The sequence below is a fragment of the Thunnus albacares genome, chromosome 5 (assembly GCF_914725855.1).
Source record: "Thunnus albacares chromosome 5, fThuAlb1.1, whole genome shotgun sequence".
Lineage (NCBI taxonomy): Eukaryota > Metazoa > Chordata > Actinopteri > Scombriformes > Scombridae > Thunnus > Thunnus albacares.
Window position 1 is genome coordinate 25,367,157 of NC_058110.1, and position 17,532 is coordinate 25,384,688.

The 17,532-nt window shown below is 37.5% G+C and overlaps 1 protein-coding gene and 1 long non-coding RNA gene across 2 annotated transcripts in view; both read left to right on the plus strand.

Moving 5' to 3' along the window:
- The window catches only part of LOC122982286 (immunoglobulin-like and fibronectin type III domain-containing protein 1), a 28,097-nt gene that overhangs the window by 5,348 nt on the left and 5,217 nt on the right, over positions 1–17,532 (plus strand). Inside the window, exons 2-16 of the mRNA XM_044351472.1 lie at positions 3,673–3,732; positions 5,643–5,765; positions 5,988–6,127; positions 6,314–6,413; positions 6,682–6,724; positions 6,864–7,050; positions 7,750–8,047; positions 8,418–8,523; positions 9,678–10,009; positions 10,113–10,556; positions 12,337–12,444; positions 13,719–13,876; positions 15,275–15,416; positions 15,575–15,868; positions 16,551–16,847. Coding sequence (XP_044207407.1) covers positions 3,673–3,732; positions 5,643–5,765; positions 5,988–6,127; positions 6,314–6,413; positions 6,682–6,724; positions 6,864–7,050; positions 7,750–8,047; positions 8,418–8,523; positions 9,678–10,009; positions 10,113–10,556; positions 12,337–12,444; positions 13,719–13,876; positions 15,275–15,416; positions 15,575–15,868; positions 16,551–16,847 — 2,832 coding nt within the window. The remainder of the gene's footprint in view (positions 1–3,672; positions 3,733–5,642; positions 5,766–5,987; positions 6,128–6,313; positions 6,414–6,681; positions 6,725–6,863; positions 7,051–7,749; positions 8,048–8,417; positions 8,524–9,677; positions 10,010–10,112; positions 10,557–12,336; positions 12,445–13,718; positions 13,877–15,274; positions 15,417–15,574; positions 15,869–16,550; positions 16,848–17,532) is intronic.
- LOC122982038 lies at positions 11,318–12,417 on the plus strand. Its single transcript, XR_006403377.1, has 3 exons — positions 11,318–11,511; positions 11,679–11,837; positions 12,337–12,417. It is a non-coding gene; the product is annotated as an uncharacterized LOC122982038 (long non-coding RNA).

Below are 17,532 nucleotides of genomic sequence, written 5' to 3' on the forward strand. Positions count from 1 at the left end.
TTAATGGTTCAAGTTCTTAACTGTAAAGATTTGCGGTTTTTCTCCATCATTTATTATAAACTGATTATCTTTGGGTTTTGGACTGTTGGTCGGACAAAATAAGGCATCTGACGACATCACCTTGGGCTTTAGGAAACTCTGATGGGCACCTGAAACTTTATAAATGAAACAATTAATAAAATAATCAGCAGCATTAATTAATAATGAAAATAATTGAGAGTGGCAGCTCTATATTGGTGTAATGAGAGCATCAAACTAGAGCATCTGACTTCTGAGAATGGAGATCTGAGAGCAACAACAGTCTGTAGTCAGACTTCCTGTAACCATATGAAGTCATTACAGGGGTACAGCTAACTATAGCTTGGGAGCTTTGCAAGACTTGGCCTCTCAATGATCCCAGTCTTAATGTTTGTGAGTCCTCAGATTGGTCCTGAATATGATATTGCACAATCTTTCCTTTAAAAAAAACATCTTTACTTAATACTTTGTGTTACATAAGTAAACTCTACCATCCTTTTACTGAATAAACTGGTAAAAGCATCTGATGCTAACTTCAGAGCATAAAAAATATTTCAACAAAACTCGTAAGCTTTTGCGTTGCAGTAAATGGTTGAATCAAAACTTTTGTATCCCTACGTGCACATACACTACATGTAATACCCAGTGGATGTAATGTCCAGTGGAACAGACAAGCTTCGAGTCAGATTGTGAAACAATGAATGTCGATTGACCTTTTGACCTTGTGCCACATGGAAGCTTCAAAGCAATCCCCTCTGACATTGACATGGGTTCATGCATTAGTCTTGACATTTTAGTGACTGTCAACATTAGGGGAGCAACGGATCACAAAATTCACGGTTCAGCTCGTGTCATGGGTTTGAGTCATGGATCGGATCATTTTTCGAATCAGCAAAAAAGGGGCGAGACAAATATAACTTTGCTTTCCTTTTATTCTGTAAAACACTTAAAGCAAAGAACTTTTGCCCATGGTCTTAAATGAAAACATCATTCAAGATGAACAATGTTTAAATAAAATCTTAAAATATATAAAATATTCAATACTCAATTGTTAAATTAAAGTGCAATGTGAGGCATGATACCTTCCTCCTTTAAACATGGTAGTGAATGAAACAATAGCATGTGTCCCCGTTATCAAAACTTGATGACTTACATGAACAAGACGTGTGTCTTGTCCTGCAGCTTAGCTTGTTGAACGAGCCACCAAACAAACATTCACCGGGGAAAAATGCACAGCTAATGTCAGTTAGCAGCAACATAGCTAATTAGTTGCTCAGCTGCAGCACATTAAACAGCATGTAAACATACTTGCAGTTGTCACTTAGGACCCACTAGATACTGGTTTGGTTATTGCTCTTCAAAATCCCTGTAAGCGACACGCTGTCTGTCCATGACTTGTACTTACAGCAGCTTGTTTACTTTGTCTCCAATGAGACATTAAATTTTGCAGTTAATCCGAGGTTCACATGCGTGCCGAACCGTGGGGGGTAATCCGTACAAATCACAGATCAACTATGTTCCGTTACAACACTAGTAAACATGATGCCAATAAATACTTTAAATCCTATGTAACTGGTTGTCTACATGGTGTTTGTGGTAGTCACATGTAAAAAACTAAAGGCAACACACAAAGCTAAATACACACATTCTCTGTCTATGTCTGTCTCTCTTTCCTCTACTTAAGATAAGACTCTGTCTATTGGTGCAAGTACATGTAAAATGTAAACAGGGTATCGTCACTGCAAGGTTCAGCAGCCTGAAGGCTGTAAAAAAAAAAATTGATTAGTGGCTGTGTGAGGTTTTGTGGAACCGAAAAACTGAACCAAACTAGAAACAGAACTGTCTGTTTCTTTTTAATTGTTCTTTCTAGTTTTAAATGAAGTAAAACAAACTTCCATATATCACCATATTACTTCTTTGTAGAATATTGTGTTGTAATACTTGCCTTTTCTTTATTATGTTACATTTGTCTTTGCAAAAAAGACTACAAAGCAGCGAGAATATAAATGCATAAAGATGATAATGCAAAGAAACACTGTTGTCTTGCCTCATCATTTGTACTAATGTTGATGTTCATTTTCTCTTTTCAGGTCACTGATTTGTCAGTTAACTCTTGCCAAAATGTGGAAAAGGGCGAAGAACACAGGTCCCTCTAGACTAAGTACAGTTCTGCTATTCCTTCTTCCTCTTCCTTCTTCCTCTTTTTTTCTGCTTATTTCTGTTCCATTTTACGGATTTAAGCAACAGTAAAGCAGCTCAGTGTCCATTTATTGCAACATAAAGTTGTGCTGCTGCAGACTGAAGCAAACAATGTCAGCAAGAAGTTTTGACAATAACGCATTATTATTATTTTGCAAAACATTTATGCCATTGACAAGCTGTTCTGAATATTAAAAATACTGAATAATTTTAGATAAGCAAGCTTTTTTTCTTCTTTCTTTCTTTTTGTGTATTGTATAATTTCTCCCAATGCCTCTAATGGGTGCGAGTTTTGGGAAGAAGGATTATACAAACTGCTGTAACAGTAAATCTTTGCTACAAGCCATGTTATTAAGATTCAAAGCAAGTGAAGCAAGTGAATATTTTGAACAAAATTGGCACAACATTGACAACATGTTTTGTAATGGAGACACACACTATTTAGCAGTGATTATCTGTAATGAAACTGTACATCAGTCTTTGACATGAGGAAACCAATTGAATTACTGGCTCATTTACATTAATCTGTGTGCAAGTATATTCATCACCAAAAGTGGTAGAAAATGAGCTGCCACTAATCCTGCCAAAGCATATCGCTGGAGTCAATAAACAATTCAGATGGTAGAAAAGCACTCCATGTTGTGTACATTGACATACTGGTGCAGCAAGACAGTGGCTTTATAACACTTTGAAACATGAAGTGATTTGTTATATCAGGGAAGTGAGTAATGCTCAGGCTTCGGAACTACTTCATTTAAAAACTGAAGAAATATTTCCTTCTTTGAAAACCTAGCCAACTTAAAATCTGTGTTCCAGCAGTCTTACAGTTCCCATGACATCTGTAAAAGGCAATGAAACACCTAAAAATATTCACTCCAGCCACATGTACAGCACTCCATTTACTTTTATCAGAACTATGCGAGTTGGAGTTTCCCCAACTGACAGGCACTTCAACAGCCAGTTGACTAAAGGTCGTCTCTCTCAGGCTTCAGTGATAAACTGAGGATGAGAAGAAAACATCCCTGGATTAAGGTTGCCTGCCTACTGCCCTTTACTGTGACCCTCTGAGTGCTTCAGTTTATTCAGGCCTCTATGAGCTTTCCTTTTTCATATTATGCCTGACTGGGTCTTCACTTCAAGCCCCCCCCCCCCCCTACTGTTTATTTCAGTCTTTCACTCACTAACTTCTCTCTTTCTCTCTCTCTCTCTCTCGCTGTCTATCTACGTATCAATCTTTCTACTTACCACATACGTTAAAGTAAAGGCAAATAAATACTTAGCTTGGATAATCATCAGCATTTCTGCAAATATAAGGAAGTGTCTGTAGGATATAACCTGTAATTTCACAAAAGCAACCAATAACAAAAAGTCTCCTCTGGTATTGTTATATACAGACATAACATTCAGTCATGTCCTTCTACAGTAACTGATCTAGTGTTATTTCTTTTCACCCAGGTTTCTCCCTCGTTCATCAATACATTCAACATTTTAATGAGGTGTCTGGCAACAAGTCAGGTGAAATAAAATAACTTTTTTACTGTCTTGTAGACAAACATAAAATGTTTTTTGCTGTCTCGGTGCATTACTGTACTGTAAGAACATAATGCAGAGCTGAATCCATTATTATTAATAATGGAATATACTGAATAATACATTAGGTATTATTGACCGCTGTGTCTGCTTGTTACTTGTCCTGTCTTTATGCTGTTAACCTGAACTATTAATTTATTACCTTGTCAAATCAGTCGGCCTAAGTTACATGTTTGACAGGGTGACGATTCTCCTATTTCTGTCCCGTAATAATCATTAATCCCTGGATTAATGTTGTTCTCATTTACTCCTGTGTGATCCTCCATCTTTGCACATCCAAAGCCTGATAAGGAAATGTTTAGCAGTAAACCAGGTAGGCAGAGGATTACAGAGTGGATTTAATGCCACGCTGTTTGAAACGCTTCAGTGAATTAGTGTGTAGTCTGTTCTTTTAACTTTGTGTGCAATGTGCTGAATATATGTACGTCTACACACGAGTACACGGTGTACTATCAGTATCAGTATCCTCTCTGTAGTGAGAGATTGAACAGAAGTCACCCGGAGATGTTTCTTTTATAACTTGTATGTAGGACGTTTAAGTTTGTTTTCATCTCTATTCCTGACCCGCCTACCAACAAAGTGAATCCAGTAATCAACTTGCTTGACATGCAGGTCCACAAAACACGTTATTGAGATTTGGAATGTGTAAACATTCGCCCCTCTGACACCTACGGTTACCCATAAAACCCTTCTCTTTATAGGTTTACAGAGACGCTTATGTTCATCTTCAGAGAAGCATAATTCCAGCTTTAGTCTAACCTTAACCACAATAACAAAATAATATTAAGAGTGTAACATTAAATTATGTTTTAAATTATATTTTTGCTCATCACTTCTGCTATACAGCATGTTTTGTGTGCAAAAGGCAGAGAGCAACTTCTGCCCCATAACCTTCATTTAATTTTAAAGTAACTGATACGGGCATTGAATTTCACAGTTAAAGGACCAGTGTGTAAGATTTAGGGGGATCTATTGGCAGAAATGGAATATAATATTCATAATTATGTTTTAATTGGTGTATAATTACCTGAAAATAAGAATCATTGTGTGCCATGTTGCACCACCATGTTTCTACAGTAGCCCAGAACAGACAAACCAAACACTGGCTCTAGAGTGGGCCTTTGCTATTGTTGCGAGTTTCGCAGCCACCGTAGGTTCTCCTACTGTTCTCTCAGTTGATTGCAATCTGCAACCGTACCGCAAGATGCCACTAAATCCTACACACTGGTCCTTAAAATGTAAAGTTACTAAGTTGACAACAAGCAATAAACAACAGATAATCACAGTGTGCAACAGGAAAATTAGCCCTCACATTTGGACAGAAGCATGTTTTCTTTTTCAAGCATTAGCTTTTACTACATAACCATCACAAGGAGGTGTTTATGTTCAATCTCATCTCCAATGTCTTAATCAATAACATGATTGGCCAAGCCGACGTTAATGAGCAATTTGCAGGCACAACTAATCTAGGAACAACTGCTAACACCTATTCCCCCTGATGATCATTCAAAAGTGAAACTAGAAGCAAACATGCCACTGTCATTGGCTGAAGTAACCTTTAAGATAACTAATGAACAATACACAAGAAGCATCACTGGGAATACGTTTGACATACCTGACATCTGCTGGTAGAAAAAAGGAAGTGTTCAGTTCTACCAAAATCAGAACTCTCCACTTGGCCTGAATATATTTTTCAAATCATTTTGTTTCATCTTGTTTTTTTACTTTTGCTATAAAATGCAGCTTTTAAAAAGGCACTTAACTATGCTCATAAATAACTGATATGTTTTGGGGTCATTTTTTTTGTTTGGTTTTTTTTTGCTGGCTTTGTTTAGCTGGTATCCGGAGAAGATCTAAGACTCCTGGAGTGATGATCACGCAGCATGTAGTAGACCTGCCAGAGGGAAAAAGCACCCCAGATTTTCAGTGCAAACCAGCCTCAGTAACCATCCAGGAAGGTGAGTTTCTTTATATTATAACAGAGCTCTAAAACTGACAGATTAATGCAATTGTATAGTCACTAAAAAAAATGCATGACAGTAAAATGTTAAATGAAAATTGTTAAAGAACAAAGGAAAGTTGATTGGTTGAATTTCATAGCACTATCTCTCCAATTATGAACTCAGACTAAAATTCATAGATGTGAAAATAAAGATGTAATATTTCCAAATATCCTTCAGGGAAATTAGCCGTTTTTAAGGCCATGGTAAAGGGGGATCCAAAACCGGAAGTATCATGGAGAAGGACTAAAGGGAATATGTTAGACAAGGAGAAATTTCAGAATAAATATGATGAATCAACTGGGGAGCACATATTAGAGGTGAGTGACTAAAAGATTTCACATACAGTAAAAATCCTGTGAGCAGTTACTGCTCATACTGAGTTTTTAACAGCATGGTCGAACACAGTAATGTATTAAAATATTTATCTTATTATTTAATTTATTGTGTGAATTCAATCTGTGCATCTGGTGACTTGTCGTGTCACATGTTAATTGTCTTTCTAGATTCACAAGGTGTCTGCATTGGAAGCAGATACATACAAATGCTATGCTGTGAACGAATATGGCAAAGCTGTCTGCACTGCAACATTAAGTTTGACTGAGAGTAAGAGTTATTCATGCAATACTTTTCTAAACAAGAATATGAATATTTATTTTAATTATGCATGTCAGAGAGTTGTAAAGTCTGTGACTGGAATTGTAATCTCCATCACTCCCTCTCATTCAAGTTCTTTATCTGTTTTAATTAACAATGAGCAGTTACATCATAAGCTTATCTAAATGAAAACTACAATATACAAGATATATATAAACCAACTACAATATAGCTGCACAAGATATATATAAACCAGATATCAATCTTTTGTTTTCAGCTTTGACAGATCCGTCAGATTTCAGAAAACTGCTGAGGAGAAGGTAAGAAAAGAGATATTTAAATTGTAAGATATTGAAATATCTAACCAGACTTTTCTAAATGAGTGTATTTTATCATTGGTCCTTTTTTGACCACAAGCTGTCAGTACAATTTGATTTAATATTTGCATTATACCTTTAGTAGAGTAGGAGAAAACCAAACAAATAAAGCAGATGAGGAAACTGAGGAGAGATTCTGGGACGCCATGATGAATGCTGACAGGAAAGACTATGAGCGCATCTGTACCGACTTTGGTGTTGCAGACGTGCACTGGATTCTCAAGCAACTGGAGGAAAAGAAGAAGGAGAGAGCGCAAAACAAGTGTAAGGTATGGAAACTGCCAGATCTCACGACAGATACAGTATCTCTGGCTAAATCAGCATTATAGATCTTAACAAGTTAGCCAGTGACAGCTTTGACATTTCACTGAAAACATCTGGCACTGATTAAGCATAAGAAGTCATGTCCATTCTGAATATCCACCAATCAGGCATATACTGCATGATGAGAATAACTCCAGTCCAAATGCATGCAAGTTCAATTAGCTGAACTAATGCATTTGAGACATTTAATCATGAACGATGATCATCCATTTTTACTGCACATTTCATCCCATTAATTCCACCTCTCTCACTCCCAAGATCTTGCTGACTCCCATCTCCATCAGCATCTCTTATCAGTATCAGAAAACAGCTATGTTAAAGAAGATGGCGCTGCTTCATTAGAGCTGGAAATTGAGCTTAAAGATGCACACTGAGAAAAATAAAGGTCTATTTAGCTGCTGGGCTCTTTATTGGGCTCATTACATAATATTTTTTCTCTATCTTGTACAATGTATCTAAAGCAGACGTAAAAACTTCTATGTCTGTGTCGAAAACACTATCATTAATTACAAATTCAAAATTTTCTCACCTCAATTTCCAATTATTAACATAAATTCTGTTAAGATTAGACATGTCTTAAAACATTTTATATTGAATTTTTTTTTTTCAGTCTATGCATGTTTTATTTTGTCTGTAACTTCTAGCAGGATGGTGTGATTCCCTATGATGAGGATGCAAGAGAGAGACACTGCCTTAAGACTGGTGGGAGGACAAAGGATTTTATTATCAAAGGCCAGATGCAAAAGGGCACAGGGCTAAATCAGCTGGATGTTGAAAAGGCCAACTTCCTCGACGTAAGGCTGAATCAGCTGAATGCTAAAGAGGTCAACCTCCTTGACACTAGGCTGCATCAAGTGGATGCTGAACAGATAAACCTCCTCGGCGCAGGGTTGCATCAGATGGACAGTGAAGATGTCAAACTCCTCCTCACAGAGTTTAAACGTAGGTTCAAGAAAGGAACAGTGGATGGGACTGAAAGTTAAAAAAAAATAATCAAAAGATTCCTATTGTCCATCATATTGACCAATCTCTGATACTCATTATGATGGTTCCTTTAAAAGGAAAGGTTCACTCATTCACAACTTGCTATGTGATAAACAGTATAGTTTACTTTATAGTGAGCAGTAACTTTCTTATTAGCTTCAGCTGTACTTTTGGCTGTGGATTTTGGCACCCAGTAAGTAAATTACACTTTATTTTATTTCATTATACTTATGCAGGCAGAAGAGCCTAAGATGCTTTCAAATTAATGCAGCTTACTTTTTAAAATTAAAAAAGCAGCGTACTCTCACACACTTCTCTCTGCTGACAGTGACCTTCATCAAGACCATTAATCGTAACTGCCAGATATGTTTCACGTTGCCTTTCAGTGGACTAAGGACACCAGTGAATGGTTTGGCACACAGGGAACAACTCCAGTGAGTAACTGGAGTAAGAGGCTAAAAATAGCGTCCCAATTTCTATTCATTCAATTGAGAATCAGTTTTAATACAAGAATCAAATACCAAGAACCTGAATCGAATCGAGAGATTCCCAAAGATTCCCGCCCCTTGTGCACATGGGTATGTTTAACACAAACTTGACAACTGTAAAGAAAAAAAAAAGCTGACATTTTGAATTGGCAGGATTACTGTGTTAAGGACAGTTTTCTTTTTTGGTAAACATTTTCTTAAAAAGTACAGTAATTCCTTTCCCCACTTAGGGTCCTAATTTTTTCGTGCAAGTATAACAACAGACAGCAGTGTGTAGTAGGTCTTGGGTGAACAGACCTACTATTTTGGTTCCTGTATGTGTTGCAGCGTAAAGTGCAAAAAAGGCTGTATGATCACATCAAATTAATCACAGTAGCTCATGACAACAATAACTCAAGAATGAAGAAACAGCTTCTCTGAGAAATGATATTGTTGTCTTGATGAAGCAGAGCAGCACGATGTGAAGACACACGGAAACTGAGAATCAATCATGTAGATTGCTTTACCAACATCCCTGCTTTAACCACATTAAACATACATTTTTTATGGCAATTTAAAAACACATCTACAAGTTAGACAGTGTTTATTTAAAATAGTTAATTTACATTTTGAACATTATTATGCTATTGTAGCCCATTTGCAATCTCAAAAAATTGGCAGCAGAGTGACAGACATGGTTCTGAGGCATCTATTCTCAGGTCAAAGTCTGATGTAGGATTTAGCGGCATTTCTGGAATACCAACAAATTTCTTTGCACTTCCTCTTTTGAATGATCCTCAAACATTTTTATGCCTCTTTTTCCCCCTGTGCACTGTTCACTCTGTACTGAGCACCCAAATACCACACAGACACAAGGGCATTGCAAGAAAATACCAAACCAGCTCTGGTCTTTATGTCGTCACAAAAATAGGGCCCTCGCTCTCTGATGACATCACTTACTTACATTATGTACGGCAAAAGGTGACCATGGTTTCAGTATGTCATGAGTATACAAACCATGTGGTCGGTTTAAGAAAACACACACACACACACACACACACACACACACACACACTGGAAGGGTCTATAAATCTTTCCTTTTCATTGTAGTAACTGAATAGATGGCCAGGTTCCTTTACTTCTATGTGTTGCTTAATTTTTTATTTTTTTCTCCATACAGTTTCCAATGTGGACTTTGTTATCAAAATTCAGGAGGTTCAAGCCCAAGAAAGAGAGGATGCCCTCTTTGAATGTGTCCTGACACACCCACTACCCAGAATCACATGGATGGGCAAGGGAAAAGTCCTGGAGGACGGAGAAAAATACAGCATAACTGTGTCAGACCACAAAATGATCCATAGGCTGCTGATCAAGGACTGCAAGATGCAAGACAAAGGCATCTATTCAGCTGTGGCTGGCATTACGTCCTGCAATGCCTGGCTGGTTGTGGAAGGTAAAATGCTACATGTAAATGTTACAGTTAAATGCACTAATAATCAATATTGCTATGATTATAAATAAATGAGAGTCACGTGTCATGTATGATACCCTGTCAGTTGACAGTGACCTCACATCTGCTGATAAGAAGAGAACTCGTAAAACGACCTTGGGTGATGGAGCAGGGACGGACCTTGAGAAAGTGGCCAAGCAGCAACAAATAAAAAACCGAGAGGAGATGGAGAAGATTTTAGCAGCCATAAAAGCAAAACATGGAGCAGAACAACTGACAGAAGAAAAGCCATTAACCACTTGTGGAAGAGACAGTGAAATAATTGCTGTCACTGCAGCGGGTAAAAACAGTGGAGCAGTAAAAGACAAGTCTGATGCTGCAAAAGCCAGTGCCAGGTCTGAACCAAAAGGGAGCAAAGAGAAAGCTAAGATGAAAAACTCAAGAGCAGATGGCACAGTATTGAAATCTGATGTTTCAGGGGGTGTAACTTATGATCCGAAGAACAAGAAACGCACCAAATCTGGTCAAGAGGATTTTGACAAGGTAACAGGTAAAGTCGACCCATGCCTAACAATGCATTGCATAAAAAGTTCACGAAAGATACGTTGTGTTCAGGTTGCATTGAAATAGATGTACATACAAATTTTGCACTGTGTTAAGATCAGCTGCTCACCACCCAATTCAACATCTAACCCTGTTTGGATTACATTTCTGTTGATTGAAGAACTTTTTTAAAAGACTAGCACATCAATTTACACAATTTACAGTTTACATCAACTACATCAATTTGTTTTTCATGTCATTCTTAGTTGTGATAACTTTAAAGGCTGAAATCTGACTACGGCTGAAATGATTGGTCGATTAATTTATTGGTCGACTGACAGAAAAATAATCAAAAGCTATTTTGATGAAAAAATTGCAATAGTTATTCTCATTTTTCAAGCACTCCAATCTCTCTCTTGTTCAGGATTCTCAACTGTGAGCATTTGCTGCATTTTTTAGTCTTATGTAATAGTAAACTGAATATCTTTGTGTTTTTCGACTGTTGGTCTGACCATACAAGCGATTAGAAGATGTCACCTTGAGCTTTAGAAAACTGCAATGGGCATCTATAGAGTAAATAATTCATCAATAACTCAAGAAATTAATCAGACAGATTAATCAATAATGAAAATAGTTGCAGCCCAGCCCATGTGGCCCTATAAACCTGGTCAAGATACCTCAATAATAGTACAGAGGGTCTCCAGATACAGTAAACACACCGTTTTTAGTGTTTCATCACACTCCACCATACAGGTGGATACTAGAGTTGCAACGATTAGATAATCAATGAAAACTAATCTGCTAGCAAATTTCAGTGTTGAAGATCACTCATGAATTATTTTATTATAACTGACATACCACAGATGCTGATGAAGGAGGAGAAGATAATGAGGACTTCACTGGATCATCCAATAATTCAAGATTCATAAAGTATTGTCAAGAGACAGATCATGGAGAAATTGGTAAGACACAACATGTAGAGAACTTTGCACCTCTTAATATCCATATTTATGTGAATGGTCCATTTCTTAATGATTGACACCACCTTTCTAAGTGTGTTTTTGACTCATTTAACATCCATAAGTATTTGCTACATAGTCTATTTTGATTTTCTGTTGTATCTGTGCAGAGTCCAGCGGCAGATGTGATGACACAGAGTTAAACCAGATTCAAACATTTGCTACAAGTCAAAATGAATTGACAGATTCAGGTGGAAATGAAAACTCTACCGGGTCTGTCAGACGCTCAAAGCACACAAGGAAGGTCCAACAGAAACAACACACATCTGGTAAGAAATAACAGGAAACATTGACTGCAAAGAGAAAATGTACTACAGTTGACCTTCAAGATTAGTCATCCCTGTATCAGATATACTGTATAGTACTGACAAAAGAAACACTCTTTACTGCTGTGTATAATTCCATTTCTGTGCAATGTACAATGATGATGAATTGTCTGTTTTTTTTCCAACATAAATCACTATCTTGATTGTCGAGCTCAAGTTGTACATTGATACTAATGTATAAATGAATAATTCTAAATTTGAGGCTATGTTACAGACCCAAACAAAGTAAATTATCAAGGCTGCACAGTGTGTACCTGGAACATCGTTTACATTTGTGTAGTTGAAATTATTTGTTTTAAGATTTATTTGTTTGAGATTGTGTCTTAAGTTGTGCGTGACATCTTGCTGCTTGCTTTGTCTTAAAAAAAACTGCAGTGCAATACTATTCATATTGAATATGTAAAGTTGAGTGTTTACTACCTGAATTATGTGGTTCTAACAGATCCAAATGAAGCAGCAAGTGACAGTGATGACAACGAGGACTCTACTGATCAGGTCATGCATTCGAATAAGTCAAAGGAAGGTCAAAAAACATCGGATGAAGTCAATGGTAAGAGACCATGAGTGGTACATTATTGCATGGTGGTCTTGTTTGGATTGATGACCAGAGAAAGAACTTTGCGTGCAATGGCAAGATTATCTTTTGCTCTCTGAAACACTTGAATATTTTGATTTTAAAAAGGTGAAAGCACATGTCCTAAAGAACCCACTGAGTCTAACGAGACTGAAGATGCAACTGGCTCTGCCACACATTCAAAGCATAAAAGGCAAGGTCCGCTGATAGAAGATTTGGTGATTGGTAAGTTGGATTTATCTAAACTGAACTGTTTAGGAATTAATTGTCTGTTGATACAGTAATAAAACAATCAATTAACTGAATAATCTTTGTACTAGAGATGTCCCCAGCTGCTCTGTGCATATTTTAATAGGAAATTCTGATCCTTTATTTATTGTACTATAGTGTGTTTTGTCAACCTCAGCTTTCTAGTGTTCCTTTATGACAGTCAGGCTCTGCAGTGCAAGAATATCGCTCACACATTTGTGTATATATAGTGAAAAGGCATGACTCTTGAGTTCCAACCACCACCCAGATTGGCAAAACACATGAATTCACAGAGCTGAGTAATAATCATTACTTCATCATAACATACAGTACCATAACTGTATGGTACTTTATACAAATTTGCTGTATAAAGCATATTTAACCTTAATTTTACTTGGGCAATTTGTATACTGTCCACAATTATGAAAGACTGTTCAACATTGTTATCATGAAAATTCAAAATATCAAGTTTCTAGCATTACAACAATTAAATCATCATTCCATTTAGTGAGAAGTCAGAAAAAATATTGCCTCCACTGCAAATCAATTACTCTGGAAGTGCTAACTGTATTATTTTGTAGTTAATAACCCTTGCTCTGTATTCAGTGTTGATATGCTGTTTTGCCACAGCAGAGAGCCTCTCCAGAAGTAGAACTACACTGTAAAACTAGATTGTTTTGTCATCAACATGTGCTTCTCTTTTGTTATCTGTTAACAAAAATATTGACCCACACCGAATAAAAAAAAGAAAACATTGAGGGTATAAATATTCATAGCACAGGAAGGGAAAATATATCACATGGAAGGAGCAAAGTGATGAAAAACCTTCCAGCAGAGACTGAAAACTATCTGAAAAAGTCAAATGGGGAAAAAAACAAAACAAGAATTATGAGTCATCATGAAATAACTGGTAACAACAAAATTAAATTTTCTGCTATTCCTCCTCAGTGTGAACGTGACTAACAGGTTTAGTTTTGGATGCATATCAAAATAATCAATTATACTGCCTAACTGCTCACTGTTGTGTATGTTAGATCCAGGGGTTCAGTTCATCTGTGGACTTTCTGATGTAAATGCTATCATCGGTGAGGCTGCTGAGTTCACATGCAAGGTCAGCAGTGAAGACTGTGAGGGAGCCTGGTTCAGAGACGGCAAAAAGGTTAGGTCTAAAGGTCAAATTCCTCATTTTCTTGAGTCCTGTGTTGGTGTCCATCAAGATAATGCACGAGATGAGAGTCATGGTGGCTAGGACACGTACCATATAACTTCAACATCCTCAATTCAGTCAGTCAGGGACCTTTGCTGCATGTCATCTCTCTCTCTCTCTCTCTCTCTCCTCACATTTCCTGTCCATCCCTTTACTGCACACTATCAGAAATACTGTACTGGTCTGAATATGAGATGATATTTTATCCTGGAAATTACGTTTCATCTTATATTTATTTGAGGACTAGAATTTACATGTTCACAACATCAGATATTCTCTTTGAACAGAGCGCCAGTGTAAAACCAATTCCTACAGAGTGTTGCATTATGAATTGTTTGTAGTCTTAATATTGCTAGCAAGTGTTTTAAAGTCTGTTAATAGTGAGCCTGTTAGAGTCAGTCAGCCTTAAAAGTGTTTCGTTAGTGTTTCGCAGTTTAACCTGCAGTAGTTTCTGCAGGAGTTTCATGTTACGTGATTTTTCTGCTGCGGAGAAAATAAATACATGACAAGTGCAAACGAGTCCAAAGTAGAGCTGAAAGATTCTGAAATACTACCTAATAGCTATTATTTTGACTGACATTACAATTGTGATATGATTTGCGATATGAGAGGGAATTATTATTTTTACATCATTATTCTCATTTTAATTGTAAAACATTAAAATGATTATAGTGTGCTCTGGAGATCTGTACCAAACAAAGATCTGTAGAATATGACGTGTAGGCCAGGATATCTCTGCAGCACGACAATATTTAATTTGAAATGGTATTTTGACACACATTTCGCCTTTAACAAACATCCTCCTGCGATTTGAGCCCAAGTCCAAAGCTTTTTCTGATGTCTTTACTGCAGGAACGCACCACAGACTAAATCTGTCAAGCTGCCAATTACCACTGTCACAGATGATGGGGAGTTCAAAGATAGACAGTCTGAAAAATGCTAACTGCTGAAGAAAATCATTTTGACCCCTTTCAAGAGTATGACAGGAGTGTGTGCGGATGTGACTGCGCAGTGATGTATCTTCAAAAAGTATTTTTTCCCAAAAACAAGTTTTGAGGAGGGTTTTCTTATAATCAGGGTTGCCTTATATTCAGGCCGATACAGTATAGGGCAAATGCCCCCCCCACCCCCCAAAAAAACAAAAGTGTATTATCACCCCACTGATGGGGAATCTGTACCTCAGACATGTGACAGATGTTTAGATACTCTAGGCCTATGTGGGACACAACACAGCTGGACACTAAGCCCTTTAGGGGGCCATGCAGTTTTGCTGATTTGAATAATGACTTAACTTGCAATTGTTGTTGCTCAATTGATTTATTTTCATCTGTCTGCCTCCTTTCCTATCAGATATCCCCAGATGACAATTTCACAGTCACTAAAGATGGCACTATCCATAAATTAGTCATAATCACGTGCAAGGAAGAGCACTCTGGCAAATACCGTTTTGAGGCAGACGGTCGTAAAACGGAGGCGATGATCAACGTCAAAGGTTTGAGAATTCTTCATAATAACAATAATGCTGTTTGGTATTATATTTACAGCTACAGGTGTAAATATAATAATGTTAACATTAAATCCAATCCCAGCTGAACAGCATATAAGCATTGAAATGACCCAAACTGGTCCTTTTTTTTTTTTTTTTTTTAGATCCCCCAAGGTTTGACCCTGAAGACCTCAGTGCTTACAGCAAGCCTGTGACAGTAAAAGTGGGGCACAATGCCATCTTTAAACTGCATTTTGTTGGCCACGAACCCGTAAAGATTAAGTGGTACAGAGAGGGAGAAGAGCTCCAAGATGACAACAATACAAAGATAGAGAAATCTGCAAGTCACAGCCGCTTGTTGCTGAGCAGATGCCAGAGAAAGGACACAGGAGAGATCAAGATCAAGCTCAAGAACGAACATGGCTTCATTGAGGCAATTTCACAGCTGATTGTGCTCGGTGAGTGACTGAAGGACAACAAAGGAATTAAACAGAACAGAAATTCTCACCCACAGAATTTTTTTCTCCACAGCTGCAAAAACAAAAACCCATAAACCACAACAATAAAAATGTCCAATTTAAAGGAAATTATTAACTCAATGTCCAACTCTTTTAAGAAAATCCTTATCTTTATAGATGCCAAAGGATGTGATTTGTGCAGGAAGTTGTCTAGTAAGAAGTACTTTGCTCTTGCAAGATCTTAAGAACAGCAAACAGTAGTGTGCTTAAAAGCTTCATAGCTCATCCACATGATGGTACAAATGAGGCCACTCTCTTCTCTGTAAGGTGAAAAGGGTGTCACATTTCCCTAAGCCCATCTGTGCCTGGACCGATTCAGGTACTTATTTTCCAAATGTGCAACCATCAACTCCAAAACTATCATATTACTAACTGGAAAATGTTGTTTTTCTTCTACTTTAAGTACAAACCCAGGTTGTGATGACGTGACCGGTTAAAGATGTGGTCTGAAAATACATACGTTGAAAAAAATATAGGCTACTTTATCTTCTGCTGCATCAGCCATTGCTGTCAACATTACAACTGTCAAATTTTACCACCTCTAAACGAAAAATATGACTTCCTCTGTAATAAGTATCAGCTCACTCACACATAAGAAATTTCAAATACATTTGTGTTTCAGACAAACCCACCCCACCCCTGGGTCCTGCAGAGGTAACAGAGAGCTCAGCTACAAGTATTGAATTTAGGTGGAGGCCTCCAAAGGACAATGGTGGCTCACCAGTGATTAACTACATAATGGAGCGGCAGCAGGTTGGACGAAACACCTGGAAGAAAATAGGGGAAATCCCAGGTGTGCCCAGCTATCGTGATACAGACGTGGACCGTGGCCGAAAATACTGTTACCGTATTCGCGCAGTGACTGCAGAGGGTATAAGTGAAGCGATGGAGACTGACGACATGCAAGCTGGCACGCTTGGTGAGATATACTGGAGCCAGTGTGATATCTGTGATGTCAAATTGTCCCACCCACTAACACTAAAGACAGGGATGTAATAGAGGATAAACTATACCTAATGAGCTTTCACTTTTTATTACTACACCTCACTGCTTTTACTGTAACAAATTGTACTCCAAAGCCTATTTGTGATGTTATCTTCTGCTGGCACTCTGTGCTGTCCAACCATTATCTATGCCCATTATTATATCCGGAGTCCAGGGGGCAAATAAATCACATGGTAAGTAAATCACAGGCCCACCACACACACAGTAAGCAGACAAATTAACACCCACGGGTAATAAAGTTTGAGTTTTCAATTCACATAGCGTTCATGTCTGTGGCCTGTGTGAGAAACCAGAGCACCCATTTACTGTTTAATCTATATTAATAACTTGTAGTAATGGCAAACAGTGGCTGTAAGGACAGCCAGAATATCCCATGATAAAACATGATTAAAAAGCCCTTTTAGAGTAGATTTTTTAAGAAACACATAGTCTAAATCTAAAATTTACCTGCACCAAACTCTGATGTCCATAGAACCTGTAACTATAACCTAAGGTAACCTAAGTAAAGCAATGCTGTTGTCCTTGGTACTGGTTATAAAATCTTGCAAGTCAAAACTTCAAGCAATCTGATATAAAATTACAGTCAACAGGCAGCAATG